This window comes from Metopolophium dirhodum, chromosome 9 (assembly GCF_019925205.1).
Source record: "Metopolophium dirhodum isolate CAU chromosome 9, ASM1992520v1, whole genome shotgun sequence".
Lineage (NCBI taxonomy): Eukaryota > Metazoa > Arthropoda > Insecta > Hemiptera > Aphididae > Metopolophium > Metopolophium dirhodum.
In genome coordinates, this window is record NC_083568.1 from 10,881,922 (window position 1) to 10,908,111 (window position 26,190).

Consider the following 26,190-nt stretch of genomic DNA (forward strand, 5'->3'; position numbering starts at 1 on the left):
TTAAAATGTTATGGTGTATAGAAAATGTAAATACAAACATTCTGTGAAAATGTAATGCATCTACGGTCATTTGTTTAAGAGATACACCAAAATCCAAAATCGATATTGTCAAAAACCTATTTTGCCTAAAAATTTCTGTTTTCCCTTCATTTTTATGTTGTGCGCTTTTGAAAACTTTTGGGAATTTTGACCTCCCGAATGCACCAACTAGATTATTTTTCCCATCGAACAACTAACAAGTTATTGAAGTTGAAAACCTAAGCATTATTTCGACTACTTATCGTGTACATGGACACAAAAAAAAACACACATCATTGTAAAACAAATACATTCATTGCTAGGCTCAGAATCTAAAAGTAACGCCCACAGACGTCTCAAAACGTCCCCCAAAATGTTTCATGCTAATAAATAACTCAGAAAAAGTCAAAATATTTTTAATACAGTCATTCGTTTTTGAGTTACTACAAAAAAATAAAATCGATTTTGTCGATAACTGGTTTTGCATAAAAATTCACGTTTTTTTTTTATTTTATTTCCCCGACGTTTATTTTGAAAACTACCTATTGGAAGTTTTTTTATTTAACCCCCATCCCCATGTACCAACTAGATTCACTTTTCTACCAGATTCTGAAGTAGAAAATCGAAGCATATTTACTGATATACAGAGAAAGAACAACTGAATCATTGCAAGATCAATAGTCAATACATTCATAATTTTACTGCTCTGATCGAACTCTAAAAATGTTTGCATAAAAGTGCATATTAACACCACGTCATATCAAACGAAGCTGGTGTCGTGATGTCTTAGTTTAATTAAAATCTAGTTTGGAAGAGTTCTATCAATGGATAACCCACTCATCAAATTTTTAATACATTTTATATATAGTATATTATAAAATCAATGATAATATTTATTCTGTTATTGTAAAATAAATAAAAACTGTTGGTTTTTGAATAAAAGAAAATTAATGATACCTACCTATATGGCTATATGCAATATTATTTCGAAGTCAAGAGAATATATTCATATTTCATATGATTCATATTTTTTAATACTTCACTTACTACAATAATACCTATAGGCATCTACATGAAATATATTTTTTAGTACCTATAATATTAGATTTCATTCTAGACTCTTGGTTAAAACAAAATATGCATATCATATCATATCATATATTAATAAATAATTTGTATGCATCTAGTTTACCCATAAAAAATTTTTTACAGCTGTAGCTTGTAGGTACCCATCTGCAATCTACATATTATAGTACCTATCTACGCTATGCGATTTAAATAATATAGCAAATAATAAAAGTGTATTAAGTAAGTATATGCGAATATTCATTTAAAAATCCTGTAATAATGTTTATACATATAGGTATGTCCAGCTGTAAGAAAGCCACATTAAAATATAAATTATAAATTAAAGTAGGTTATCCCCCTCCTCGACGTTAAATAAATACCAATATTTTATAAGTTTTACAAATTTTAGCTTATATGGAAAATGGTAATATAAACATTTTGTAAAAATTTAAAGTATCTACGGTTGTTCGCGCTTTTGTGTTACTACAAAAAACAAAATCGATTTTGTCAAAAATTGTGTTTGCATAAAAATTCATGTTTTTTTTTTATTTTTAATTTGATTAAAAGTGAATAACATACCTTCTATTTTCAAATCTTTTAGATTATCAGGTACTTTTGAGTTCTTTGATTTTAGATGGTTTTTTTTTTGTTTTTTGTATGGGAAGTTCTTTAAGAATACTTACTGAAAGACCCGTTACAGCTTCCTGAAAATAACTGTTCAGACGCAGATTTTGATACTTTAGCTTGTGTTTTAATTTGCATCTTAATTTTTGCATGGACGAATGAAAGATGGCATAGAATATCAATTTTAATTAAATGTTTTTTATCCATGGACGTTTTTAACATTATTTTTGCGGACATGGCAATTATTGTGCATATATACCTATATTGTGCCTATAGGTGTATTATACATTTTACTATACGCAATAACATAATACATACTAATATTTAGATTGATTTGAAAAATGCCATAATGGGTTATTTTTTCCGTGGTTATTTTTTTCACGGTGTTATTTTTTCAGAAACTAATTTTCCGGGGTTATTTTTTCGCGTTACCACACGCAAAACTCGCTGATAATACAAAACACGATATTCATAGTCCTATTATATCACTGCTGATTCTGAAGAAATAATATAATATATAATATAGATAGTTTATTACATGACGTTATAAAAAAAATTCGTACCTACGATAATAATTCGATAGTTATCGCAAATAATAAGCTGAATTTATACACGATTGAAGGTAAATTATTATTAACGATAGGATTATAAGAAATACATTTTGGTGAATATACCAACTTCGAATTGACGTAAATCTGCGAATCGTCATATGTTGAAGGCTAGTTTTCTCTAAAATGTTACTACGAATTAACCAGTGTACTTAAATACATTGTTTTTATTCGAAATTTGAGATTTTTAAGGGAACTTTTAAGGCCATTGAACTTTCAATAACCGAAAGTTTCGAATTATCAAAGGTTTGAATAATTACCGAGAGTAGACTGTATCTATATATGATATTTATACGAATTATACGCCACTGAGAGGTCACAACCATATTGATTTAATTATTTAAACCAAAACACATTACTGAAAAGTGTAAATAGATATATTAATTGTTCTACTAAAGTCTTGTATATAATATTATATAAAATTATATTTATTTTGATGAAAACCGTTTCAAATTTTCCAGTAACCACTTTTTCCATGAAACTTTTGTTCCAATAGTCATTTGTTCCATACTTTTTTGGAACAAATGTCCCAACGTTCATAGGCGGTTATTATAGCAAACAGTAATGTTGATAATAATAGTCAAATAAATATTTTACAAATTGATAACATAATATTTTAATATTTATGACCATGATGAAATTAGTAGATTATATCGATTGAATAATATTTCAATTCGCATAGTTATCTTTACATAGAATATTAAAGTATTTCACTATCAAAACCGAAACATCATAATAATATTCTAGTTCTATTCCGTTTCACCTTCGTTTAAACTATAAAAAAATAGTACCGTCGTTATTTTACTTCAAACGGTCGGGTTACATCCGCAGACGTCGTCATGGCTGTAATGCACGAGTCCATTGATGATCCACAGTTGGTGGCGGCCGCCAACGTGTTCGTAGATGACATAATTGAGACCGCCAAAGTCGAAGCAGCGCAACGAACCATGGTACCTAGAACTTTCGTAACTATCCGCTGCTAAGTATTACAATAATAATAAATAATGCTCGAGTACCTTTAATTGAGTCCCTGACTGGAATACTACCGATATTATGATGATGTATGATCGTCGATCGATGTTTCATTCAGAAATAGTTAGGTACATGTGTTAAGTTTCCTGGAGTTATATGCATCCTACTTCATATGGTTGCCATATATTCAAAATTATTATCTGATATACTGTAATGACTTCAATGTCGAAAAAAAAGGTCGTAAGACTGACAGAAGTAACTGGTTTAGTGATGCACATTAATACCATACCAGTAACCACTTTATTGACATACCGTATTACCTATTTTCCATATTAATTCTATTTGGGGGTATGGACTTGAGTGGTGAGGATGAAACATGAAAAAAGCTTTATTAGATATTTTGAAGTCTTAAAATTTACATGGCATCAGCCTTATGTAGCTGCAGTTAAGTGTTAACGTTATGGTTTCTATATGCTATGAAAAGTCTATAATGTTTTTATTTAATTTCTTGAGGTGTTGTGTAGTAATCAATTTCGAGTATTGTGTCCATCACATTTGATGATATTCTTTTAAGTAATACAAAATAGTAGAATATTAAAAATACATAATATACTTTAAGTGGATATGGTTTCGTGCTCAGTTTCGTGAGCAGTCACTGGGTATGAATAATCATATAGCTTTGTCATATATAATGTATGCTATGATCATTATATTTAAAATAAAAATTAAACCAGCTATGACAGATACAATACATAGTAAGATTATTTGATTTGAATAGGTTCGATTAGAAAAGTTTAAGCTATTAGGCTACATTATTTTAATTTTGATTTATAAAGTTAGTGTAAATGACCTATTTCAGCTTTTTTTTTTCTAAAATTAATAAAGCTACTAAAAGTGATACATTTCTTTGTAAAAGTTTAGCAAACTATGCAATATCATATCTACCATCACAGACAACTACTATTCTGTAAAAAGTTATTTTTCAATATTGTTGTGATATGGAGGTCATTCTGATTTATAAAAAGTAAAATTATAATTAATATGTGGAGCCTTAGTTATTTTGAAATGTTTGTATTTTATTGAAAACAAACAGTTTAGTTGGAGATTGTAAATCCAAATAGGTTTTGGTAGTGATTTGTAAATTATTTATTTTACCATCTTTTGGTAGTTTAGCATTGATTAAAAAGAGCTGATCCCTAGTAAATTTATAAATGACAATTTGTCAAATAAGATTTAATCAGGAAAAACAGTAAAATGGAAAGATATTTTCAAAGCTTAGAAAATAAGCCTTTATGCCAAACTCGAAAGATTGATATAAACCAGGAAAAAAACCAATATAGGTTTTTTTCTAGTGAGGAGGGATATAACATTTACAACTTGTTGGACTGTGACATGGTTCAAAGTTTTCATAGATTTTTGAGAAAAAGGGCAAAAAGCTTGTGTCTAAATTTAAAATGTTTTATTTATAATTCATACACATTCATACACATTTGCTAGTTTGCTTTGTTATTTACTAAACTTTATCAAATTTTATTTTATTTTCAGACCAAATGCAATGGAGGATCTCATTTATGTAAGATCAAAATGTTGATTTCTTTATACAATTGAAAGATATATATTATTTACTAATTTGGCTTATTATTTTGTAGTTGAATCAAATATAAAGAAAATTAATGAATGGCAGAATCGAGCTAAAGGTGTGTTTCGACGTTTCATGACAACCATATGTGTAAGATTTCAAGATCTTACCTCCAAATAATGCAAATAAATAATAAATTGGAAAAAAAATGGTTAACAATAATTTCTTTAAATTAGTTGACTTAACAAGTCTCCATAAAGTTACCTACTATATTAAACACAATATACAAATTATAACTATCTACAAAAATATATTAATAAATAATCATAATTTAAGTGCCATTCAAAAATATTTTAGCAATAAACAATTAATAAGCATCTGTTTCATTACCATAAATACTGTGGACCTAGTATTTAAGTATATTATAATATTGGTGCAACATATATTAATTATTATTTATTTTATTATTTAAGTTAAAGAAAAAATCATGATGCGCACATAAATAATAATTATAATTGAACATGTATTTAATCTACCTATAATCTTAAGGGAAATTTTCATTCCATAGATTCAGATTAAAAGTTGATTTTCTTTGTTTGTGAACATTTATTGATATTTAAGTTTTATTTATATGTTAAATATGTCATAGTTAAAGTATGGATTTCTATTGGTTAAAAGTCTAACTAAGTTATATAAACTGCTTATCGTAGTATATACATAATACAATTCCACACTTATATCAATTAACTTTTGTCCTAGTAGGTTATATAAATTAGTTGTCTAATTTCAAGCGTGATTAAATTTTTTTTTTCTAATAAATGCATAATCTATTTCATGCCTAAGACAATAATTGTTGATTAATAAAAAAAACCAATTATCATCAATTTTACCAATATTCATACTTTTATATAATAATATGACATATATATAACTCCATGGGGCCATGTATTATGTTGTGATTAACATTGTACTATTAAACTGGTTGCATAATAATTAAAACTCAAATACTCAAATATTAATAAAGTTACTTTTTCACTTCTTAAATTATTTATATTAATAATAATACATTTTTAAACCTTGAGTTAATTTCAAAATTGACTGTTTGGTTAAATCTTGAATCTATGAAATTTTAACCATTATTAATAATTTATATTGAGCCTAAAAGACAAAACTTTCTGTTTAATGTTATATTTATTAAGTTGTATAACACATACTGTATTATTCATTATAAATTATGTAACATCAAGTTACCTTATCCTATAACCCTTAACTTAAGTCAATTATGTTAATTTTTATTATTTTACTTTGACAATCAAAATTAATGTAATAATATCTTGAAATATATTATGATTTCTGTGTCAATGCGTACAATATTTTGATTTTACATTTTTTTTAATTACGATATTTGCATAACTTACTGACAATTTAGTTGTTAAACCAAAAATATTAAAATTATAATTATTAAATTAAAACTGTGTTACGATATCATTAATCTTATAAACATATTGTAAACAGTAAGTGTGTATACATACATTTCCAATTGTAGAGCATTTATCAATAATATTAATAAAATTAATAAGAAGATATAGAATAGAATATCTAGATAAGTAATTATAATTTATATTTATTATTATTATTTAGATTTTATTCATTCCTCTCAGAATAATTATTGTTTTCCTCTCATGTTAAATGTGTTGTTTTATTGTAATGTTGTTTGTACCTTTATTTTTATTTCATTAGTTAAATACCATATGGCATATCAACCATTTATAGTCTATATTGTACTTTAAATACGATCTAGTTTTATTATTAGTACATTTTTGTAGTATAGTAAGTAGACATAATAAATGTTCATAAAAAAACTTTATATCATTGTTTTATGTCCTAAAATCCTGATGTATTATTAAACTAGATACCTGCATTGTATTTACAATACAGAATTGAAAACCTACATTTATTTGCATGTTTTTTTTTAAATTTAAAATTTCAACTAGATAATTATTATTCAGGCTTAATTATAAGTGATTGGACTTGATATTTAATTATTATTAATATAAAAAAATTATTCATTAACTGTAATCAATTATCTTTAGTTTTGCTCGACCTATAAAACAAGAAAAACTAGCATAATTACTAGATATTACAGATAATTATATTTTTTTTCTCACAACAGAGAATTGGTGAAAATAATCATATCTATAAAAACTTCTAATATTTTCGTAATGCATGACTAAATTTATCTACATATAAGTTCAGCATTAACTAATTGATTGTCTGGATCAAGATAAAATGTACATTTTTCAAATTGTTACTCAACAAAACAGAAATTTGAAAAAATATAATGAATCAAAAATTATTTATTAATTATCACAAAATACGTACCATATTACACTTATAGTAAGTACATAAAAAGCACTTTAATATCAAAATACATATAAATTGTGGCCATAAAAAAGAGGCCGTGTGAAGGAATCTGTCACTCGTGCCTCTATGCCATAAAAGAAGGACATGATGAAATGCTTTCCATATTATTCATTAAAGAAAGTAGATTAATATTACAACATTAAAATAGAATTGTACATGATATTAATATTATTATTAATATATAAAAAAACAGAAAAAAACTACATTTTCACAGTAAATTAATTAAAAGTAAATTAAGATTTTACATTGTTAAGTTTCAATGTATGTACATACTAAAATTAACAACTTTTGATGAGATTTAATACTTAAATTCCTTTAGAGAAAAAAAAGTTCTACTGATCTCTTCCCTTAAAGTTATTGTATTTTTATTGTCTTTAACTTTTGTCAGTTTGAAACATTAATTATAAAATCAATACTTGTTACAATAGCTAAGTGTTTGTGTATTATTGTAAATAATATAAAACATATTCCTTGACAATACAATTAAAACTTACAAAACGCATAAAATCCAAAAATAATAATACACATATTTAACATCCAGACTGAAGATTCATTGTAGAAATCGTTTTTGTAATCATGGGGGTTGTGTTCAGACTTTTGTAAATGCCAACTTTGAATGTTTCCAGTAACAGAGACAATGCCATTTCTAAAAATAATTTAATGATGAATATAAAGCATTTTTTATAATAAAATATATAGAGATTAGAGGGTAATTTGGCAAGCACTCAACAAGCATCCCCTCTCCATTTATTCCTTCAAAATCTGATTTTTGGAATTTTTAAATATACTTAATGACTATATTTTTAAATTCTTGAGATTCTTTTATCACTCAAGGAATGTCCTGTAGAGATACTTACTTCATGTTTTTAGAATGAGAACCCAAAAACTGGTTTCTACTGTAAATTATTTAGTGAATAGTTGTGATGTATCAAAAACAAAATTTGAACGAGTAGTTTTTGAGTACTTAGAATACTAGATACATTATAACATTTATTTTATATTTTTGTAAAACAATTTTTAAGGACGTATGGTCGTATGATTAGGTCTATTCTAAGTAAAAATGTTTTAATAACTGAAAAACTATGCGTTCAAATTTTGAATTAAGTACATGAAAAAGAATTATCTACTGAAAATGTACAGTAAAAACTAAGTATCAAGAATTTGAACAAATCTATTATTAAATGAAAATATGGTGGTGAGCATGACTGATTGGTGAATATAAAATATAAAATATGTGATTGATATTTTTAATGATCATCAATCTAAAATTAAAAGTGAGACATTTATAAAACTAAAGAAAAGTTAAAATATAGCAAGCAAACACCAACCAAAAATTAATATGAAAAAAAAACGTGAAATAAATTATAATTATAAATAATTTACCTCTTGACATTGATAATGAATCAATATGGTTCCTTATTGTGCTAGAAACTTCATCATCATCGGACAACAGTGCACTCAGTATTGCTGGCACTAACACAGAGTTTGTAGACAAGTTACTATTATTAAACTGTAAATAATGCAATAATAGTCCAAGAGATGGTAAACGTAAATGTGAACTAGGATTCCTGATCAATGATGTGACTTTATTTAAAAATGGCTCTAATGCTCGATTACTACGAAAGGCAGAACGTTCCATGTCAGATAATAAATTGGTTGCAGAATCTTAAAATAATTAATACAAATAATTAATAATGTTAATAGACGACACAGACTTGTATAAAATTTGCAATTCAAATTACCAGAGTCTTTAAAACAACTAAAGAAATGATCGTAAGGCAAATCATTTGATGTTTCGTTTGGTGGCTGTAAAACAATCACTTGGTCATTTTGACTAATTAGTAAATTCAGATTTCCAATAGTTTTGTACCTCTCAATGACATTGCTGGAAAGAAAACAATTCACAAAGTTATTTAAATTACATGTGTTAAGTACTATAATATTTTAATGAAATAATATTTACCCAAACCACATAATATTTGATTTAATAAACACCATAGCATCTTGTGAATTTGCAGCGATATAGCTATGTACTCGGTTACCAAACTTTGTTAAAAGTGTATTGAATTCTTTTCTTGCAGCACTCACGTTTAAATTATTCTAAAAATGGAAAATGTTGAAATAGTTTAAATATAGTATAGCAAAATTATAAACTTTATAAAATTAACTAAAACAATTACACTGATAATGGTCAAGAAAATTCCCAAAAGTTTGTGAAGAGCGTCTGTGTAAAATGGCAAATATACTGTTGGCTCTAAACTTTCTAATAAATCAAGAATATTATTGAGTAATAATAAATGACCAGATTTCATTGCTCTAAACTCGAGGTAACAACATCTACGTAATGGGGCTGATAATAGTTCAAATACCCTAAAAAAAAAAACTTAATAAAAAACCTAGCACGAGTAAAACCAATTATAATTTCTTACCTTAAGAATAAAAGTGGATGAGTTGTACATAACCGCTTGGCTAGTATTTCGTAGTCATATATTTTTTTATTCAATTCTTTATCCCTTTTAATTTTAGTGGACACAATTGATGACACAACAGTGTGTGAAATTGAGTCCAAAGCACATCCTTCACTTTCTGTCAGATTTAAAAACAATTTGATTTTAACATTATTAAATCAATCATAGGCCGAGGATCATACCTTTTATAATTATTGGATCCAAGAAGCCATCCATATCATAATATTGTAATTTACTTATGATATTAGGATCATTTGTGTACACTAGACTTAAAATCTGTTTAAACACTGCGATGTTTGAACTGAAAAAATAACAATAGGTTGACGAATTAGCGATGAAGATAATATACACCAGCATACTTAATAGTTACTTATTAATATATTTCAAATAAATATTGTGGAAGATTTGGACACAGTCATTTTTAGCCAAACAGTTTTTCAAAATCACTGATAACTTAGTTAGCATGAATGCAGATAATTCTGTCCAAGTTATATTTGGATCTTCATGTTTTACTTTACATTCTTCAATCATGTACAATAACAATGCAGTAAGCTTCAAATAAAAATAAATATAATATTTTTAGTGTAAATTATGATAAACTAAGAATTACAAGAACGTAATTCTTTTCAAATTTGGTTAGTACAATGTAAAAATTCAAAATAATTTTTTTTATCAAATTAAATTAATTTAAGACATCCAACTATTACCAAAAGTCAAAAATTAAAATTAAATGATTAATTCATTATATTATATTCAATTTAGAACTACATAATTACATTTAAATATTTATTACAAGGTACCCATCTTCTTCATTCAATAATATTAAAACTTTTAGATTTGAACAAGCAAAATGAACATTTTGTATTATTTAAAAATAAAAACATAATTTATAGGCATTTTGTACAATAATAAGTATATCAGTATATGTCATTAATTTATTCATAACAAAGAGTGGAGAAAAGCTATCCGCTAAATACTGAAGTTAGTTGTATTATAAAAATTAATTAATTTCAGTTTTAATAGTTTAAAAGAAAAATAGTTTTACCTGATCATGGTTCAATAACATTAACCCTTCATTTGATCTACTTTTAGAAGCATTCATTTCTCTACCTTGCCATAATTTGGGATTTGTCGTAATAGCTGATATTAAATCAAGAACTGACGAAGGTTCAAATCTAAAAAAAAATAATAAAAAATAATTAATGAATACAAATTTAACAATTCTATAATAAGTGGCATATATAAGTTTTAATTAAAATATTTTTATCTATAAAATTTATAGAAGAAAAAAATGTATTCTCTATATTTCTAATATTAATTTTAACGTTATTCCTAAGAACAAAAAATTAATAAATTAGAAACTAACTTTTCAACATTGTGTAGCTGTAATAAAATATCTAAAACACATTCCAACGATGACCAATTCATGTGGTGATTAAGTAAAGTTAATAAGTATGGTCTACATTTTCTTACAGAATTCCATTTCTCACTAGTTGTCTTTGAAAATAACATATTAACCTAAAAAAACAACGTTAAGTAATAATTTAAATGCTATACTTAAATTTTAAGTGAACGTGATACCCACATGTGTTGTCTCCGTCTTAGAAGTGCGTTGCATAGTAAATTGTACGTTCAGCAGAACACGTGTACCTACGTTAGTTTAAAAATTTCAGTAAATTGACCTCTTATAAAATCTAAAGATAAGATTATTATCTAGGCAACCTCATGGGATTTTTATTATATTTTAATTTAAAAACGAGTTATGAGTATTTTAAAATTGTAAATTATTTGTAGATCTTAAAATACTCATAACTCACTTTAAAATTAAAATATAATAAAAAGCCCATGAGGTTGCCTAGATAATAATCTTAACTTTAGATTTTAGAAGAGGCCAATTCACTCTAATTTTTAAATTAACGGAGGTAAACGTGTTCTGCTGAGCGTAAAATTTGCCATGTAACACACTTGTAAGACGGAGACAACACATGCAGATATCACATCCTCTTAATGATATGTTACCTGTTGATGGATTGTTAAATCAGATATTTTTAATTCAATTTCTTTTGGTAGATCTACAAAAAGTGAACGTTTTTGTCCTTTAATTAAATTATCAACTTCCATCAATTCTGTTTCGTTTGTTTTTTTATTTTTTTGAGGTGTCTTTTTATTTTTTTCCACTAAATTAAAATTTATATTAGACAATCAAATACTAAGGAATAAAGAACTAAATGCAGTTCAGCTCAAGAGGAATTTTTGGGATTATTTTAAAAACAAAACAATATATAAAAAAATTTATGAAAGCTCGCTTTTGAGCTAAACTGCAAAATTGTTTCATAAAAAAATATTTTAAAACGAACCATATTTGTTTTTATAATTCATTATAATCGTACGCAAATTATTTTGTTTTTTCTTCAAATTCAATTGAACCAGCATCAATTTAACAATAGACATTAATATTTTGTTGTAGCCACATTTCATCATCAACACTTTAAGTAAATGGCAAGTTATATTTTCATTGGCAATGACAGAACGCACAAATCCTTTATTTTTTAACATATTTTTGAACATTGCAATCATAAACTTTTGAGCTAGTGATTTTGCATCTTGTGATAGTGACTAAAAATATTAAAAATTAAAATATATGCAAAATAAAATTATAAAACTGTTAAACATACTTGCAACAAAAATAAAAATTCTTCACCCTCCATCTTAGAAGTAAATAGATTTTTAATGATTAAATCAACATTTATATTCTTATGCTTTTCTAATAAACTAATTGGTTTGTCTAAAACAATATAATTATTAGTTTAAATAGTATATCAAATATTAATTATTAAATTAATATGATTTAAAATCACTCATTTATTTATAAAATTAAATACCTTTTATTGATAAATTTATTCTATCAGATAATTGTTCTTTTTCTTCTACTTCCATCATCGTTGATTCTTCATTTAATGTTAATACAGATGAGAATATTTGACCTCCCTGTGCTCCACGTCTCTGCTGTACTTGAACAAGTTGAACCATATAAGCTTTATCCATAACAGCAGCTTTAATGGCTTCTTGATCATGACACACAGCATTGTCCAATATGTCCAATAGTTTGCTAAATATAATTTTAAATTTAAAGTCTTAAAAAAATTCTAAGTGTTCCAAAATTCTATATTATGATGTTTACTTACCTCATTGATGCAACTGGTATCCCAAACGATTGAATAAATAATATTAACTGAGGTGGTTCAAGATCGGTCAATGCTTCTTCTACAAGTCTGGGAACCCTAGACCTAATCATACGCAGCTTAAGCCAATCAGGTATGAGTAATGCTTCTTCTGATGTATCAACCAAATAAGCCTGTAAAAAAAAAAAAACAAAACAAAACAATTACTTTAGTGGTTAAATAGTAAACAATATTTAATTTAAGCAATTTTAAATATTAACTATGGTTTACTTTAGGCATTTGTTTTCTATCTGTTGGAAACCAAGCTTCTAACAAATTATCAAATTTCAGTGGATCATGAATACACTGAGGGCCATAAGTTAACAGTATAATCATAGCATGTACAACCAGAATGTGTAAAGTGCATTCTTGACCACCTGGCCATGTTACGAGAATTTGATCTTGATTCTCTGACCAAGGATGATTTTGACGACAAGGTTCTCTAGCCTACAATCAACAATCAACATATTTATAAATGAAAAGTTGTAGTTTGGTAAAAATAGACATACCCTGCTTAAAAATGTGTAAAATATGTTGACTAAAGAATTTAGAGCAATATTGAACACAGTAACTGTATCTGTTGATATAGGTAGAACTGCTGCCATAACAGTACTTCGTTCAACAATTAATTGTGCCATATCAAGCACCATATCAGTAAGCTGCTCATTAGTTAAGGTATCCACCTTGTCCACATCAGAAGTCCGTTCAGCCAGAAACGTTAAGTATGCTGTTATTAAATGTGGATCATTTTCTACTTGACAAGCTTGTCTCAGAGCTATAACAATCTAAAAATATGAGCAAATAAATAAATGAAAAACTGGCTTTATCTAAAATTTAACTATAATATTTTATAACACTTGCTTGGGACTTAAAAGCGGGAAAATTTGGAAGTTGTGGTAGACTTGTTAATAACCAAGAGACATCAGTTTTTGATTCAATTACTTTATCAACATCAATAATTTTATCATCAGTTTCATTTAATAATAACTTTAAGCCCTATAAAAATCAAAACTCAATATTAATTTTAAGAGATTTAATAAGTAGAATTAAGGAAGAAATAAGAACATGTATAATATGTTACTTTTCAATCTGTATTTTAACTTACTAATATAGCGTGTTGTCTACTTGTTGGAGAACTTAGGCGTCTTAAAAAATATTCCAAAACTTCACAACTTATTATTGGATCAGTTTCTGGATGCATTAACAGCTTTTTCAAATGATTCAGTAATTGATTAAATTTACCTTGTTGTCGACAACTTGGACTCAATAAAAACTCACATAAGCACTGAACAGGTAAATGACTAAAAAGTAACAATTTAATAACAAAATTACAATTCTTAGCATTCATAAATTATATTTACTTCAATGATCCTTCAGATGAATTTACTAAATCAGCCAGCCAAGGCATTGACTGTGAAGTTCCTTGGCGTTGAATGATGTCCAAAAGAAAATCAGGATCCCTTGATCGGCACAACAAGTGGCCAATACGTAGGTTTGTATTCATGACTCTTAGTTGTTCTAATATAGACGATGGTGGACGCCTAGGTGGACCAATAGGGTCCATACCCATAAGTTGACTCAACAGTAAACTCGTCTGTTCAGTTATTGTGACTTTAGTAGAAGCTGCAGCCAAATATGATTCAAACTCAAGTATTTTTTGTTTTTCAACTGATTGCAACTGAAGATCTTCCAGGAATGTGGGAAAAGAAAAATTATTTGTAATACACATCTCAATAAATATTCTTAACATTGGATATTTTCGGCAGGCTAGAGTTCCAAAAACTAATGGTATGTGAGCACAATATATTAACATTATTAACCATGTTTTCCAATACAAATTTGATATGGCTAATTGTGGGGGTGTATATCCTAATGGTAACTCAATTTTATCAGGATGATGATATGCACATGAATCCAGTAATATTTCAAACAATTCACATTTGTCAGCTAAAAATAATACGGTTAGTTAATATAATCAAATTCTGTTTAGAACATATAACTATGGACTTTTACCTCGGATCGTATTAAAATTCTGATACACTTGTAGCGAAGCAGCACGTTTTACTAATTGATCTACCAACTCCAGAGCGTCTGGTGAGTTCAAAGGGTGTTCTTTTGACAATCCAATCATAAGTATTGTTATAACTGTACCTTGTAGCAATGGTACTTCAGTAGCAATTCTAAATATTGTTGTTCTATCTTGCTCAGGAGGCCAACTTTCTAATTTATAATATTGTTCAGGTGCCTCCATTAATAATATCTAAAGTCATTAAATAAAACTTACAACATTATTCTTTAACCAAAAACAATGCAATGTACATGAAAATAGTAAGTAAAAAGTTGTATAAATATTAAATAACAAATAAAATATATACTTTGTGTAATGCATGAACAAAATCAGTAGGAGCCGGTCGATAAGTTCTTAAAACACTATCTTGGAGCCACACAACTCCATCTTTTTGAATTTTGGATATAACTTGTTGCATTTTTTCAAACTAAAAAATCAATTAGGTAGTTATTTTTTTTATAAAATAATATATTTTTTATTTTACCTGTACAACGTCTTTTCGTTCTGAACGCATATATGGGTACACAGTTAGAAATATACACAATGTTAAAAGATCTATAATTCCAGCAAAAACTCTATCCTTAACTTCGGGTGTTTGATTTAATGGCTCTTTGGCACCTATCAGACCTTGACAAAAAGTCAAAAAGTTGAAATCAGACCGAACTTGGCGCGATATTTCTCTTAGAAGTCCACGTAATGGTCTCAAATAATCATCTCGTAATATCAATAATTCCTAATTATGATTTCAGATTATTAGTATACACTTTATATGAATAATTTTTAAGTATTTTAAAAATTCAAACCTGAAAAATATCAGCTAAAAGTAATGCACTTTGATCTGGTTCAGCTTTGAAAATAACTTGAAAAATTGCCATATTACTTGTATTTCGTGAGGTGGACATTTCATTATAAACTACATTTTTTAATATAACTGGCAAATTACTTGAATTTACTGAAATCAACTCTCTAAAAAAATTAATATTAAGTGAGATTATTATAAAATTGTTGACTTAAATTTCAGTAAAAATAAAAAAATTTATTTACTAACTTGATACATGATACGTAAAAGTTACCCATGGCTTTTGTTTTTAATCTCATTTTGACAATAGTTGAAATAACATCAAAGTCTCTTTGAGTGCGTGAAGTACAGTTAACACAAACTGCTAAAAGTAATTCTTGGGCTGGTCGTACAAGTTTAGCATTTTGTAACCAAACTTCCAATTTACCAGCAACCATAACTCGAATCTAAAATTAAAATTTTAAATATTCATAAAATGGTATTAATTGTAATAACTTACCTCCAAAATTCCAGTAGCAATAGATAATAATTTTAACAAACTCCTGGATATTCCCTCAGTTGATTGCCTTCTGATTAAATATTCTTTGGCAATGTCTAAAATTATATTTTCAATTACTGATTGATTAGCTCCATATCTTGGCACAACAGAAACTTCATAAGATTCCGGTGTAAATAACGCTGTTTCTGTTGTACTCATTGTATCCAAAAAATCCAAAGGAATAAAAGGCGAAGGACGTGTATTGAAGCTAACTCTTATGTTTTCAATAAAAAATCGACATTCTTCATTATCTACCCATAAACGTTCACCCATTGAGTCTTCTACAAAAACCTTAAAATAATAAATAATGATATTATTTACAAAAACGGTTTAATTATATTTTAAGTAAGTACCTTAATAAATGCTTCTGGCCAATTAGATAATTTATCGTGTGATACTATTAATAAATTAACAGAAGTAACTGCAGCTACTATGTTATATTGACGTTGTTTAGTTGACGCAACTGAATGGCATGTGAGGATGGAGCACAAAGCATTTATAATTTCTTCATTATGAAATAATGTAGGAAATTGACGAGCAGCAATTAATAAACTCCAAAATAAATCTGGTTTTAATCGCTGCGTATGCATGATTTTAAAAGCTCCAAAAAGTAATCCGACCTAAAATGAAATTATTTATAATTGAGTACCTAAGTATAATAATTTAATCAATTATTTAATTAAAAAGGTGTTAACCATGATCATTTAACAAAAACATAAGGAGGTTTGTAACTTTTATTGTACATTTTACTTGCGCATGTAACAATCAAAATATAAGATTAATACTTAAGGGGTATATAATCTTGACAGTAAGTAAACTATTTATCAAATATAATATATATTATGAATGAATGAATCATATTTCACATGTTATGTATCATTAGTTATCATTTTAGTTATCGATTGTTCGTTGGCCTGTACGGTCGTTTTTGCGTCTTCGTCGTTCTCTTATCTGTGTTTTTACGCATTGTATTTAATTAACGTGTTTAAGTCTGTAATATTAGTACGATTTTATCGACATTTCGTTATCGACATTTCGTTATTACAATGCTATGTTTAGTGTGTAATGATGAAATCTACGACGGTGATGAAATTAAATGTAAAAACTGTAAAGACTACTTACACTTCTCATGTGCTAGTTTTAGAGAAACGGCATTTAGGAAATTAACACATGAAGCCAAACTAAAATTTTCATGCGCAAAATGTAAAGTTAATGTGGGTCTTACTAGCAATACTAAATCTAAAAATGAAGACGTTTTTGTTGGATCAAACGAGACTCTGTCGGATTTGACTAATTCTGTTAAATTTATGAGTGCTAAATTTGATGATTTTAGTAAGCAGCTGAATGAAGTGCTACATAAAATTAAAGAACTTAAAGAAGAGAATAATGTGTTAAAGGAAAATAATATTAAGTTGAACTCTGATATCTACAAACTATCCAAGCGACTAAATCTACTTGAACAGAAATCAATCTTAAATCATGTTGAGATAATTGGTGTACCAGATTTGAAAAATGAAAACTGCGAAAAAGTAGTTGAAAATATTGCAGCTGTAATGGGTCAACCAGTGACAGTAATCAAGGCTTTCAGTATAAGATCAAAAATACCTAATAAACCGATGAAGATCATAGCTGAACTCTCATCAACGCATCAGAAAAAAACCCTCATGGAGTCCGCAAAAAAGAAAAAAGTAAAGGCATGTAGTATTAATGAAAGCTGGGGAAATGGAGGTATTTTTGTTAATAATTATCTTACACAATATAATAGTAATCTATTTTTTAAATGTAGAATGTTTGCTAAAGAAAATAACTTTAAGTTTGTCTGGTATAATGACTGTAAAATTTTTATCAAAAAAAGTGAAACCTCGAAAGCCACTATTATATACGACGAGACTGACTTGTTAACAATTAAATTATAATATATAAGAATAATAATAATAATTTATAGTTCCTAAATCATATATATTAATATATTTTCTTTTTTTTCTTTTAGTTATGCTAATGTTTAATTCTAATTTATTAAATCGTTTTCTAGATTATAAAACGCAATATTTTAATTCTATATCTGAATTCATATGTAAATTCAATCTATTTCATAATACAACTCTAAATGTACTAAACTGCAATATTAGAAGTGTAAGGCATAATTTTGATGAATTTTTGTTATTTTTGGAAAATGATATACATAGTAAAAACTTAGAATTAATTATTTTAACTGAAACCTGGCATGATGTTAATTTTTGTAATTATTCTATACAAGGGTATAATATGTACTTTTCTAAACTTAAAAGAAACCAGAATGATGGTGTTATAATCTTTGTTAAAACTCATTTATGTACTGATATTTTTGAATACGAATACATAGAGGCTAATATTATGAAAGTCGCGTTTAAGTTATGTAATGTATTTTTTAGGGTTTATTGTATATATAGATCTCCCTCTGGTGATAAGAACAAATTTTTGACCATTATTAATAGTATTCTGTCTAAAGATGAGTGTATAAATGGACATGTTATAATAATTGGTGATATCAATCTAAATATTATTGGCTCTGATTGTGATGAAAATGAATACCTTGATACTATATCTGAAAAAGGTTTTAGGTCACTAATTAATGTTTATACTAGAACCCCAATTGGCCAAAGACACTCATGCTTGGATCATATTTTTATTAAATCGGGAAATGCATTGAACTCCAAAATAGAAGCAGGTGTTATTCAGACAAATATTACCGATCACTTCTCCACGGTTTTGGCAATTGAAATTAGTAAAGAAAAGAGTGTCTTTAATTGCAATGTTAAGACAATCAACTATAATGATCTGGAAAAGTTATTTAAAAATGAATGTTGGGCGGATATTTTTAACTGCAATGATGTTAATAGTTGTATGGATATTTTCCTAGACAAAATTAATACTTTTGTCAAAATGTCAACAACAAAAAAAGTTTTCAACTCTAAAAATAATAGGATTAGAGAATGGATGACAGCTGGTCTTCTTTGCTCGGTGCACTTTAAACAAAAATTATCTTTAAAAGTTAGAAAATATCCAAATAATGTTAGACTTGCTATATATTATAATAAATACAAAAATAAATTAACATCTATTATACGAGCTGCAAAGATAAATTATTATAAAAACAAATTTCAGAAGTTCTCGTTTAGTCCAAAACTAACTTGGAAGGTAATTAATGAGATATTAAATAAGAATAATAATAAGAATGATGATGTTAAAGTTATTAAAATAGATGATTACACTCTTGATGTCAAAAATGAGCCTCTAAATATTGCAAATACATTTAACAATTTCTTTATAAATATTGGCAACAATCTAGCCTGTAATATTGAGGAGTCAACATTTAAGTTCGAGGAGAACATTACTCCTATATCATTTAACAGTACATTTAATGAAAACATTAAAGAATCTGATGTTCGAGTAATGATAAATAAACTTAAAGATGATACTGCTGTGGGTTTTGATGGTATCTCGGTAAAGATTTTAAAACTTGTAATAGACAGTATTATAAGCCCTCTGACATATATATATAACTTAAGTATTAAAAATGGTATTTTTCCCGAGAAACTTAAATTAGCTATAATTAAACCAATATATAAAAATGGGGATAAAACGTGCATAAACAATTATAGACCAATTTCCATGCTTAGCAATTTTTCGAAAATTCTAGAGAAAATCGTTAAAAACAGGCTCATAACATTTTTAGAAAAACATGAACTCCTTTCGAAACAGCAGTTTGGTTTTAGACCCGGTTTGGGAACGGAGAATGCTTTATATAGTGCAACACACTTTATAAAAAACGCTCTAGACAACAGTAAGAAAGTAATCGCGATTTTTCTTGATTTGTCCAAAGCCTTTGATACTGTTAATCATAAAAAATTAATAAATATTTTACCTAATTTTGGTATCACTGTAACAAGCTTAATTTGGTTCACAAGCTACTTGGAAAACAGAAAGCAAACTGTTCGTATTAATGGTATTACAGGTGATGATCTATTTATAAACTGCGGTGTTCCTCAAGGAAGTGTCTTAGGTCCACTCTTATTTATTTTGTACATAAATCATATGTGTAATTTGGACATTGATGGAAGAATAGTTACATATGCAGATGACACCTGCTTACTCTATTGTGGAGACTCTTGGAGCGATGTTAGTACCAAAGCAACTCGAGAATCCAAAATTGTTGTGGAATTTTTAAAACTTAGGAGTCTATCTATCAATTTCAAAAAAACTATGTTTATGAACTTTTCGATAAATGATGTTAAAGATAATTTTGATGAACTTACGTTACATTTCTGTGATAATGGAACTTTGTGTAATGGCACAGTCTGTCAAAAAATATTTAGAGTATCTAGTACCCGATATCTAGGTTTAACGTTTGACAATCACCTTAGATGGAATCTTCATGTGAATAACATAGTTATGCGTCTACGAAGTTTAAATTACAGTTTTTATAAGCTACGTAAAATTATATCCGTTCATGTCATGCGAATTGTATACTTAGCTCTATATCAAGCAATATTTCAGTATGGATTGTTAATCTGGGGAGGGCTCTCGGATAACGCTCTAAAACCTTTACTGCTTCATCAACGACAGATAGTGCGTGTATGTTTACAAAAAACAAACTATGTTGGTTCAACTGGTCTTAATTTTAAAGAGTTCAATGTATTACCAGTTAACTTTGTTTTCAAAAAAATGGCTATTATGTGGGTGATCAAACACTTAGATCAATGGGTAGAAAAAAATGAAATTAGTAACAAAAGAGCTTTTCGATCTTTTGATGCTAAAACATCTCTTTGTAAAAAATCAGTTGGTCAAAAATTTGTTGATTATCTAGGTCCTATATATTACAATTCTATGCCTTTCTCTATAAAGAAGAATGTTAATATTAATTACAAATATCATAACGCTAAAAAATTAATTAATGATTGGCTACATGCATCTCTAAATGAAACTTAGATTAACCTTATTGTATTATATTTTATTTATCTCTTTTTGTATTGTATAATTACGCAATAATAGTGTTTTAGTTTTTCCTTTTTTTAGTTTTTAAGCATGATATGTATCAATTTATAACTCTCTATCTTCGCCACAAGCCTAGCTTACTGAAGATAGATAATTCAAATGTACAATTAATGTAAAACTGTATATTTGTTTATTTAAATAAAAAAAAAAAAAAAAAAATTAGAAAAATGATTTAATTTATATACTTACAGCTTTTAAATTTTCTTGATTTTGAATAGAATAACTTAGTGATTCAATTAAGTCAATGGAATCAACTTCAATACACATCTGTTCCCAAGCAAATGAACTATGACTAGAGCCTGCATGTTTAGGCTTTTTACTAGGTATAGCAGCTATAGGTGGTCCAGTTCGTTTTCTATCTAAGTTTAAAATAGTGAAAAACATATTATTATTAAATGTTGCAATTAAGGCATAATTATAATATATTATTTTAGTAATATTACTTAATTAATATACTTAAACAAAATAATTTTTATTTTCTATAGACAACTGACAAACACAATAGTTACTATCACTTATGGTGTTCTACGCATAGTATAGAAACCAAAAATATTGAGGTACTTTGATTTTAACAAATACTCATATCGATAACCATGTTTCATCTGGTGACTGATTATCATCAGCGTCAAACACCGACAATCAAAGAAACTTACCAGATAAATTTGATTCCATTAACTTTCTATGCAATAAAATATTACTACCACGTTTCTCTTGTGGATTTGGTTCAACGCGACTAGTTTTTGAACCCAATGCCACCAAATCTCCAGGCAGGTACGCATTTTTCGATTTCCCTCCACGGCTCATCTTAGATTCAATTAAAAATATTATGCAGCCAACGCTGAACGTCCGAATGAAGGATTATTCAATGATTGTAACTTGTAAGAACACCGTCAGTGGTCACACCGCTACACCTGCAGTCGGGCGCCGGAATAGAAATTAGAAACTCGGTTGTAGCAAATAATACTGTCTGCCGTCTGGTGAAGTATGAAGTAGGTAATGTAATTTATAGGCTCGTAGGCTGTACTCTGGAGGTCCGATGTCCTTATCAGCCTAAATCACACTTCACATTGTCATCACTAGTGTATACAACTATAAATGCTATTTAGTAAATAGGTACCATAGAATAGAATAGGTACCGGTGTATCGATATATTCTAGCTTCGTATAAATATTCTATGGTGTATATGGCAAGCTTAATAAAATAAATAGCCAATAGCTGGTACGGACGTACCGTACGGAACAATTATTACAAAGTAATAAACCGTGTCGTCAGACACCACACACGTTAGTGATAACAGATAACTGAAGAGCAATCACAAATATTGATAATGTTTATGTATATGGTTTAGCTTTAGACCACGGTCTTGTTCGATCTATTTGCATTCTATTTTATATTTAATAAATAATATATAATAATAAATTATATTGCATTATACTGCATTGTACTGCCCGATGCCCTTATATTTTATATACAAAAAATTTATTTATTTTATACTTATTTTTTTTATCATTTTTTTTCAATTTAATATGTTGGTACCATAGACCTATTAACTAGTTAATAGGTCAATGGTTGGTACATCGTACCAAAATTCAAATATTCTTATCACAAACTTTATCTTTGAAAAAAACCGACAATACAATACAACTACAGTGAACAATCAACAACTATGCAACTACCTAATAATGCTTAATGCTTATAGTTTCAATAAAGTATGATCAATTATTAGTTTTTTGTGATCGTGTCATATTATTGTTAATGAATACTGTGTTTATTAATCTGTTGTACATTTATTCATATTTTTACTTTAATCTTCTTAGACCGCGATAGTTTTGTTAGTAAATTGTTTTGTTTTGCAAATTTAAAACCTCCAAAAGCGTTATGAGTTCCCAACTGGAAAAAGTAACTGAAGACATTGATATAGCGGTTGATTTACTTAATTTACTGAAATCTAGATATTTTTTCTTGCGTGCTAAATATGATATTGGTAAGTACCCTATTTTGTATTCACCATTAAAAAGTTTTATTTGTTTAGGAATGATACATATTTAGCTGCATTTTTTCAGTTTATGTTATTGAGTGATGTTTAATTAAACATTAATATAAAATACTTATTACTGTAAATTATGTTTTTCAGACATTAACTCTCAAACGGCATATGCATCTAAAGATATTCAATCAGAATATCAGTATGCTTCTAATGATCTTCAATCTTTTATCATGCTGGAACTTCACCTTTTAGAATATGCATGTACTTATGGTATTTATTCCATGAATATGTATGCAACTCGTCTAAAAACCAATTTAAATCACAATGACAAAGACCATTATTTTTTAAAGTAATACTTATTAATTTCATTACTTGAATCATTATTAATATATATTATATGTTTTCAGACTTCTTAAAGATCATTTACGGACCTTAATCGAAACTAATAAAGAAATTAAAAATCTTTCTGTTAATCCTTATGATAGCTTTACTTCATACATAAATTCATTCAAGGTATATGCAAATGTTTTGAATAGTGTTGATGTGTCAAACATCTCTCTACTGAATGAAACTGATACCAACAAGTGAGTTTGATAGGTTTAAGATTAATATTAGTACTGGTAGTTAAAATCAAATGGTTTTTTGTTATTAATATTTATTTTTTTATACACGCTGAGTAGTAAATTGATGCATTCATATCACTCAGGAATATATTACAACCACATAATACATAGTTACATCATTTAAATAGTTCTTTAATTATGCCTGATGTTAAAAAAAACTATAAATATTTTGTGTAATATTTCATTTTTTATGAAAAGACTTCTGGGTAGTATTACAACTTGTCAGTGGACATACAGTTTAACCAAATTATGTATCTACTTTGGTCCTTATAGTTTTAATTTCCAAGCCCAATAATTTACAAGATGTTTTGTGATTTTGCATGAGCTAGACAAATTTATTTTTTTTGAATTAAATATAGTACATTTTAGTACATATTAAAAATGAGTGTTCTAAAATGTATAGGAAAAAGAATAAACTGATGAAGAAAATTTCAAAAATCAATCTTATGGCAAATATTATTACGCTATTTGTATCTGACAATATTACAGACTATAAAACTGAAGACGGGCGGGCTGCTTTGAATATTTGTTTAAAGTACAGAACTACTAGAAACATAGAATATTATACAAAAAAATGTAATTCAAATTAATAAAAACGTTTTAATAGTTTTGGTTTATATATAATATAAAGATTATTTTTATGTGTTAGGTACAAATCCATAAAATCAACCAAATGTATTTTTTTTTAAATTTTTTTTTACATATCTATTTTATTTAATTGAAGTTAGTCATATTTATAAAATTTAATAACATAATCAATATTATCAATAACTACTAGCACCTAATTATTTTAATTGTAATATAAACTGTACAATATACCTGTTATTACAATATAATGTAAGCAAACTTACAAAAATCTAAGGTAACCTTAGTTTTTAAACTGCTATCTGCTATTGTTATTTATTTTACGCTTATTGATTTATCAATGTGTATAAAAATAGTATATTTTTTTTCAAATTAAATTATTTATTTTGTTTAATTTTAAAATTGTATGTGGTCAATAATATAGTAATTTTATGTTTTCTAATTAGTTTATAACTTTGTTAATTATAAATTATAAAATTTTTGATTTGATGTAATTTGATAATATTGAGTCATGTGTAATTTTACACAATAATATACAATGAATCATTAATGTGCAACCATGATGCATATTGTGTTTTAAATTTTAATGTTTAGGGAACACTGCAGCTGGGACTATCTGGCAAAAAAATGGTGGATTTTAGTACCACTAAGTGTCCAAAAAACACATCTCAGAAAATCTTAAGCCTTTCATGGTAATGAATACTTTGATTTTTTTGATTTATTATAGTAGACTTCTTAGTTTTTAATATAACACATAAATCCAAAAGTATTCATCAACATAAACCAAAAAAAAAAATGAAGAACATATAAGATGTTTTAATTTAAATAGAGTAAATATAATTAGACAATTATTAAATTTTGTCTTGAAAATTCTAATAGAAATATATCATTCTTCAAAAATAATTTAAGCTATGGATATTTTTCCTGCATTATAATATCTATTTTGTTAAAAATTGAGTCGTTTAAGTATTCCAATTTTTTGTTCTATAAAGATTTAAAAACTGGGAATTTCTATTTTTTAAGAATTGACTAGATCAAATTTGCTACCAGAAATCTCCCTCAAATTTGAAGTCCACATCCAAAGTAAGTTATGAGAAAAATAATAAGAAAAACACATTGTATAACTTATACTGTTCTATTAAAAAATGTGCAAGTTGTAATTTTGTTTCATGTATCAGAAAGATTCAAATTTTTTTAATTCATTGATCAATAACAAAGCTATTAACAAGTATTACTAATGAGTAATGTTCAATGTAAATTTCAAATCAAAATACCATTTAAGAGGGTTTGAGGTCTTGGATCTACTACTCTTTTTTTGTCATACAAAAGCATAATAGATTTATTAAAGCCCCGGAGTACATTAATTGCAGATTCCAATGGTCTTGTACATTACAACACATTTTACATTAATAATATATTTTAAATGTAACATAACCTTATCACAATAATAATTTATAATTATTAATTAATCTAATGTGAATGCCTACCCATGTACACCACACAGCACACATATTATGATATACATATGTTTTAATACCGAGCAAAAAAGTTGAAGTATTCTTTTCCACTTATAA

General features: G+C 27.0%; 2 protein-coding genes across 3 annotated transcripts; one reads left to right on the top strand and one right to left on the bottom strand.

The window, feature by feature from the left end:
- Positions 1–7,206: 7,206 nt before the first annotated feature.
- LOC132951780 (integrator complex subunit 1) lies at positions 7,207–22,694 on the bottom strand. 2 transcript variants are annotated; one of them, XM_061023736.1, is made up of 30 exons: positions 22,539–22,693; positions 22,075–22,471; positions 21,611–21,780; positions 16,741–17,007; positions 16,349–16,678; positions 16,099–16,295; positions 15,854–16,016; positions 15,535–15,783; positions 15,358–15,477; positions 14,996–15,242; positions 14,344–14,929; positions 14,088–14,283; positions 13,844–13,978; positions 13,492–13,767; positions 13,214–13,429; positions 12,947–13,116; positions 12,644–12,870; positions 12,437–12,546; positions 12,119–12,377; positions 11,781–11,938; positions 11,128–11,279; positions 10,807–10,936; positions 10,132–10,313; positions 9,944–10,062; positions 9,723–9,879; positions 9,474–9,663; positions 9,257–9,393; positions 9,036–9,178; positions 8,677–8,958; positions 7,207–7,939 (listed from the first exon to the last, which is right to left on the bottom strand). In XM_061023736.1, the coding sequence occupies exons 2-30, from the start codon at positions 22,223–22,225 to the stop codon at positions 7,824–7,826; spliced, it is 5,835 nt and encodes a 1,944-aa protein (XP_060879719.1). In that variant the 5' UTR covers positions 22,226–22,471; positions 22,539–22,693; the 3' UTR covers positions 7,207–7,823. The 2 variants fall into 2 exon arrangements, with proteins under 2 accessions (XP_060879719.1, XP_060879720.1); XM_061023737.1 differs by having other exon boundaries at positions 22,126–22,694.
- A 378-nt stretch (positions 22,695–23,072) lies between these two features.
- Positions 23,073–24,958, top strand: LOC132951784 (uncharacterized). Its single transcript, XM_061023742.1, has 4 exons — positions 23,073–23,405; positions 23,556–23,757; positions 23,816–23,992; positions 24,435–24,958. Exons 1-4 carry the CDS (start codon positions 23,300–23,302, stop codon positions 24,619–24,621), a joined length of 672 nt encoding a protein of 223 aa, XP_060879725.1. The 5' UTR covers positions 23,073–23,299; the 3' UTR covers positions 24,622–24,958.
- The last annotated feature ends 1,232 nt before the right edge of the window (positions 24,959–26,190 follow it).

Coding starts and splice junctions, on each gene's coding strand:
- LOC132951784 (XM_061023742.1), top strand. CDS start 23,300: ATGAGTTCCCAACTGGAAAAAGTAACTGAAGACATTGATATAGCGGTT. Junction 23,406..23,555: donor GCGTGCTAAATATGATATTG/GTAAGTACCCTA, acceptor TATGTTTTTCAG/ACATTAACTCTCAAACGGCA. Junction 23,758..23,815: donor AAAGACCATTATTTTTTAAA/GTAATACTTATT, acceptor ATATGTTTTCAG/ACTTCTTAAAGATCATTTAC.
- LOC132951780 (XM_061023736.1), bottom strand. CDS start 22,225: ATGAGCCGTGGAGGGAAATCGAAAAATGCGTACCTGCCTGGAGATTTG. Junction 12,871..12,946: donor ATACCAGTTGCATCAATGAG/GTAAGTAAACAT, acceptor AATTATATTTAG/CAAACTATTGGACATATTGG. Junction 9,880..9,943: donor GGATCCAATAATTATAAAAG/GTATGATCCTCG, acceptor TAAATCTGACAG/AAAGTGAAGGATGTGCTTTG.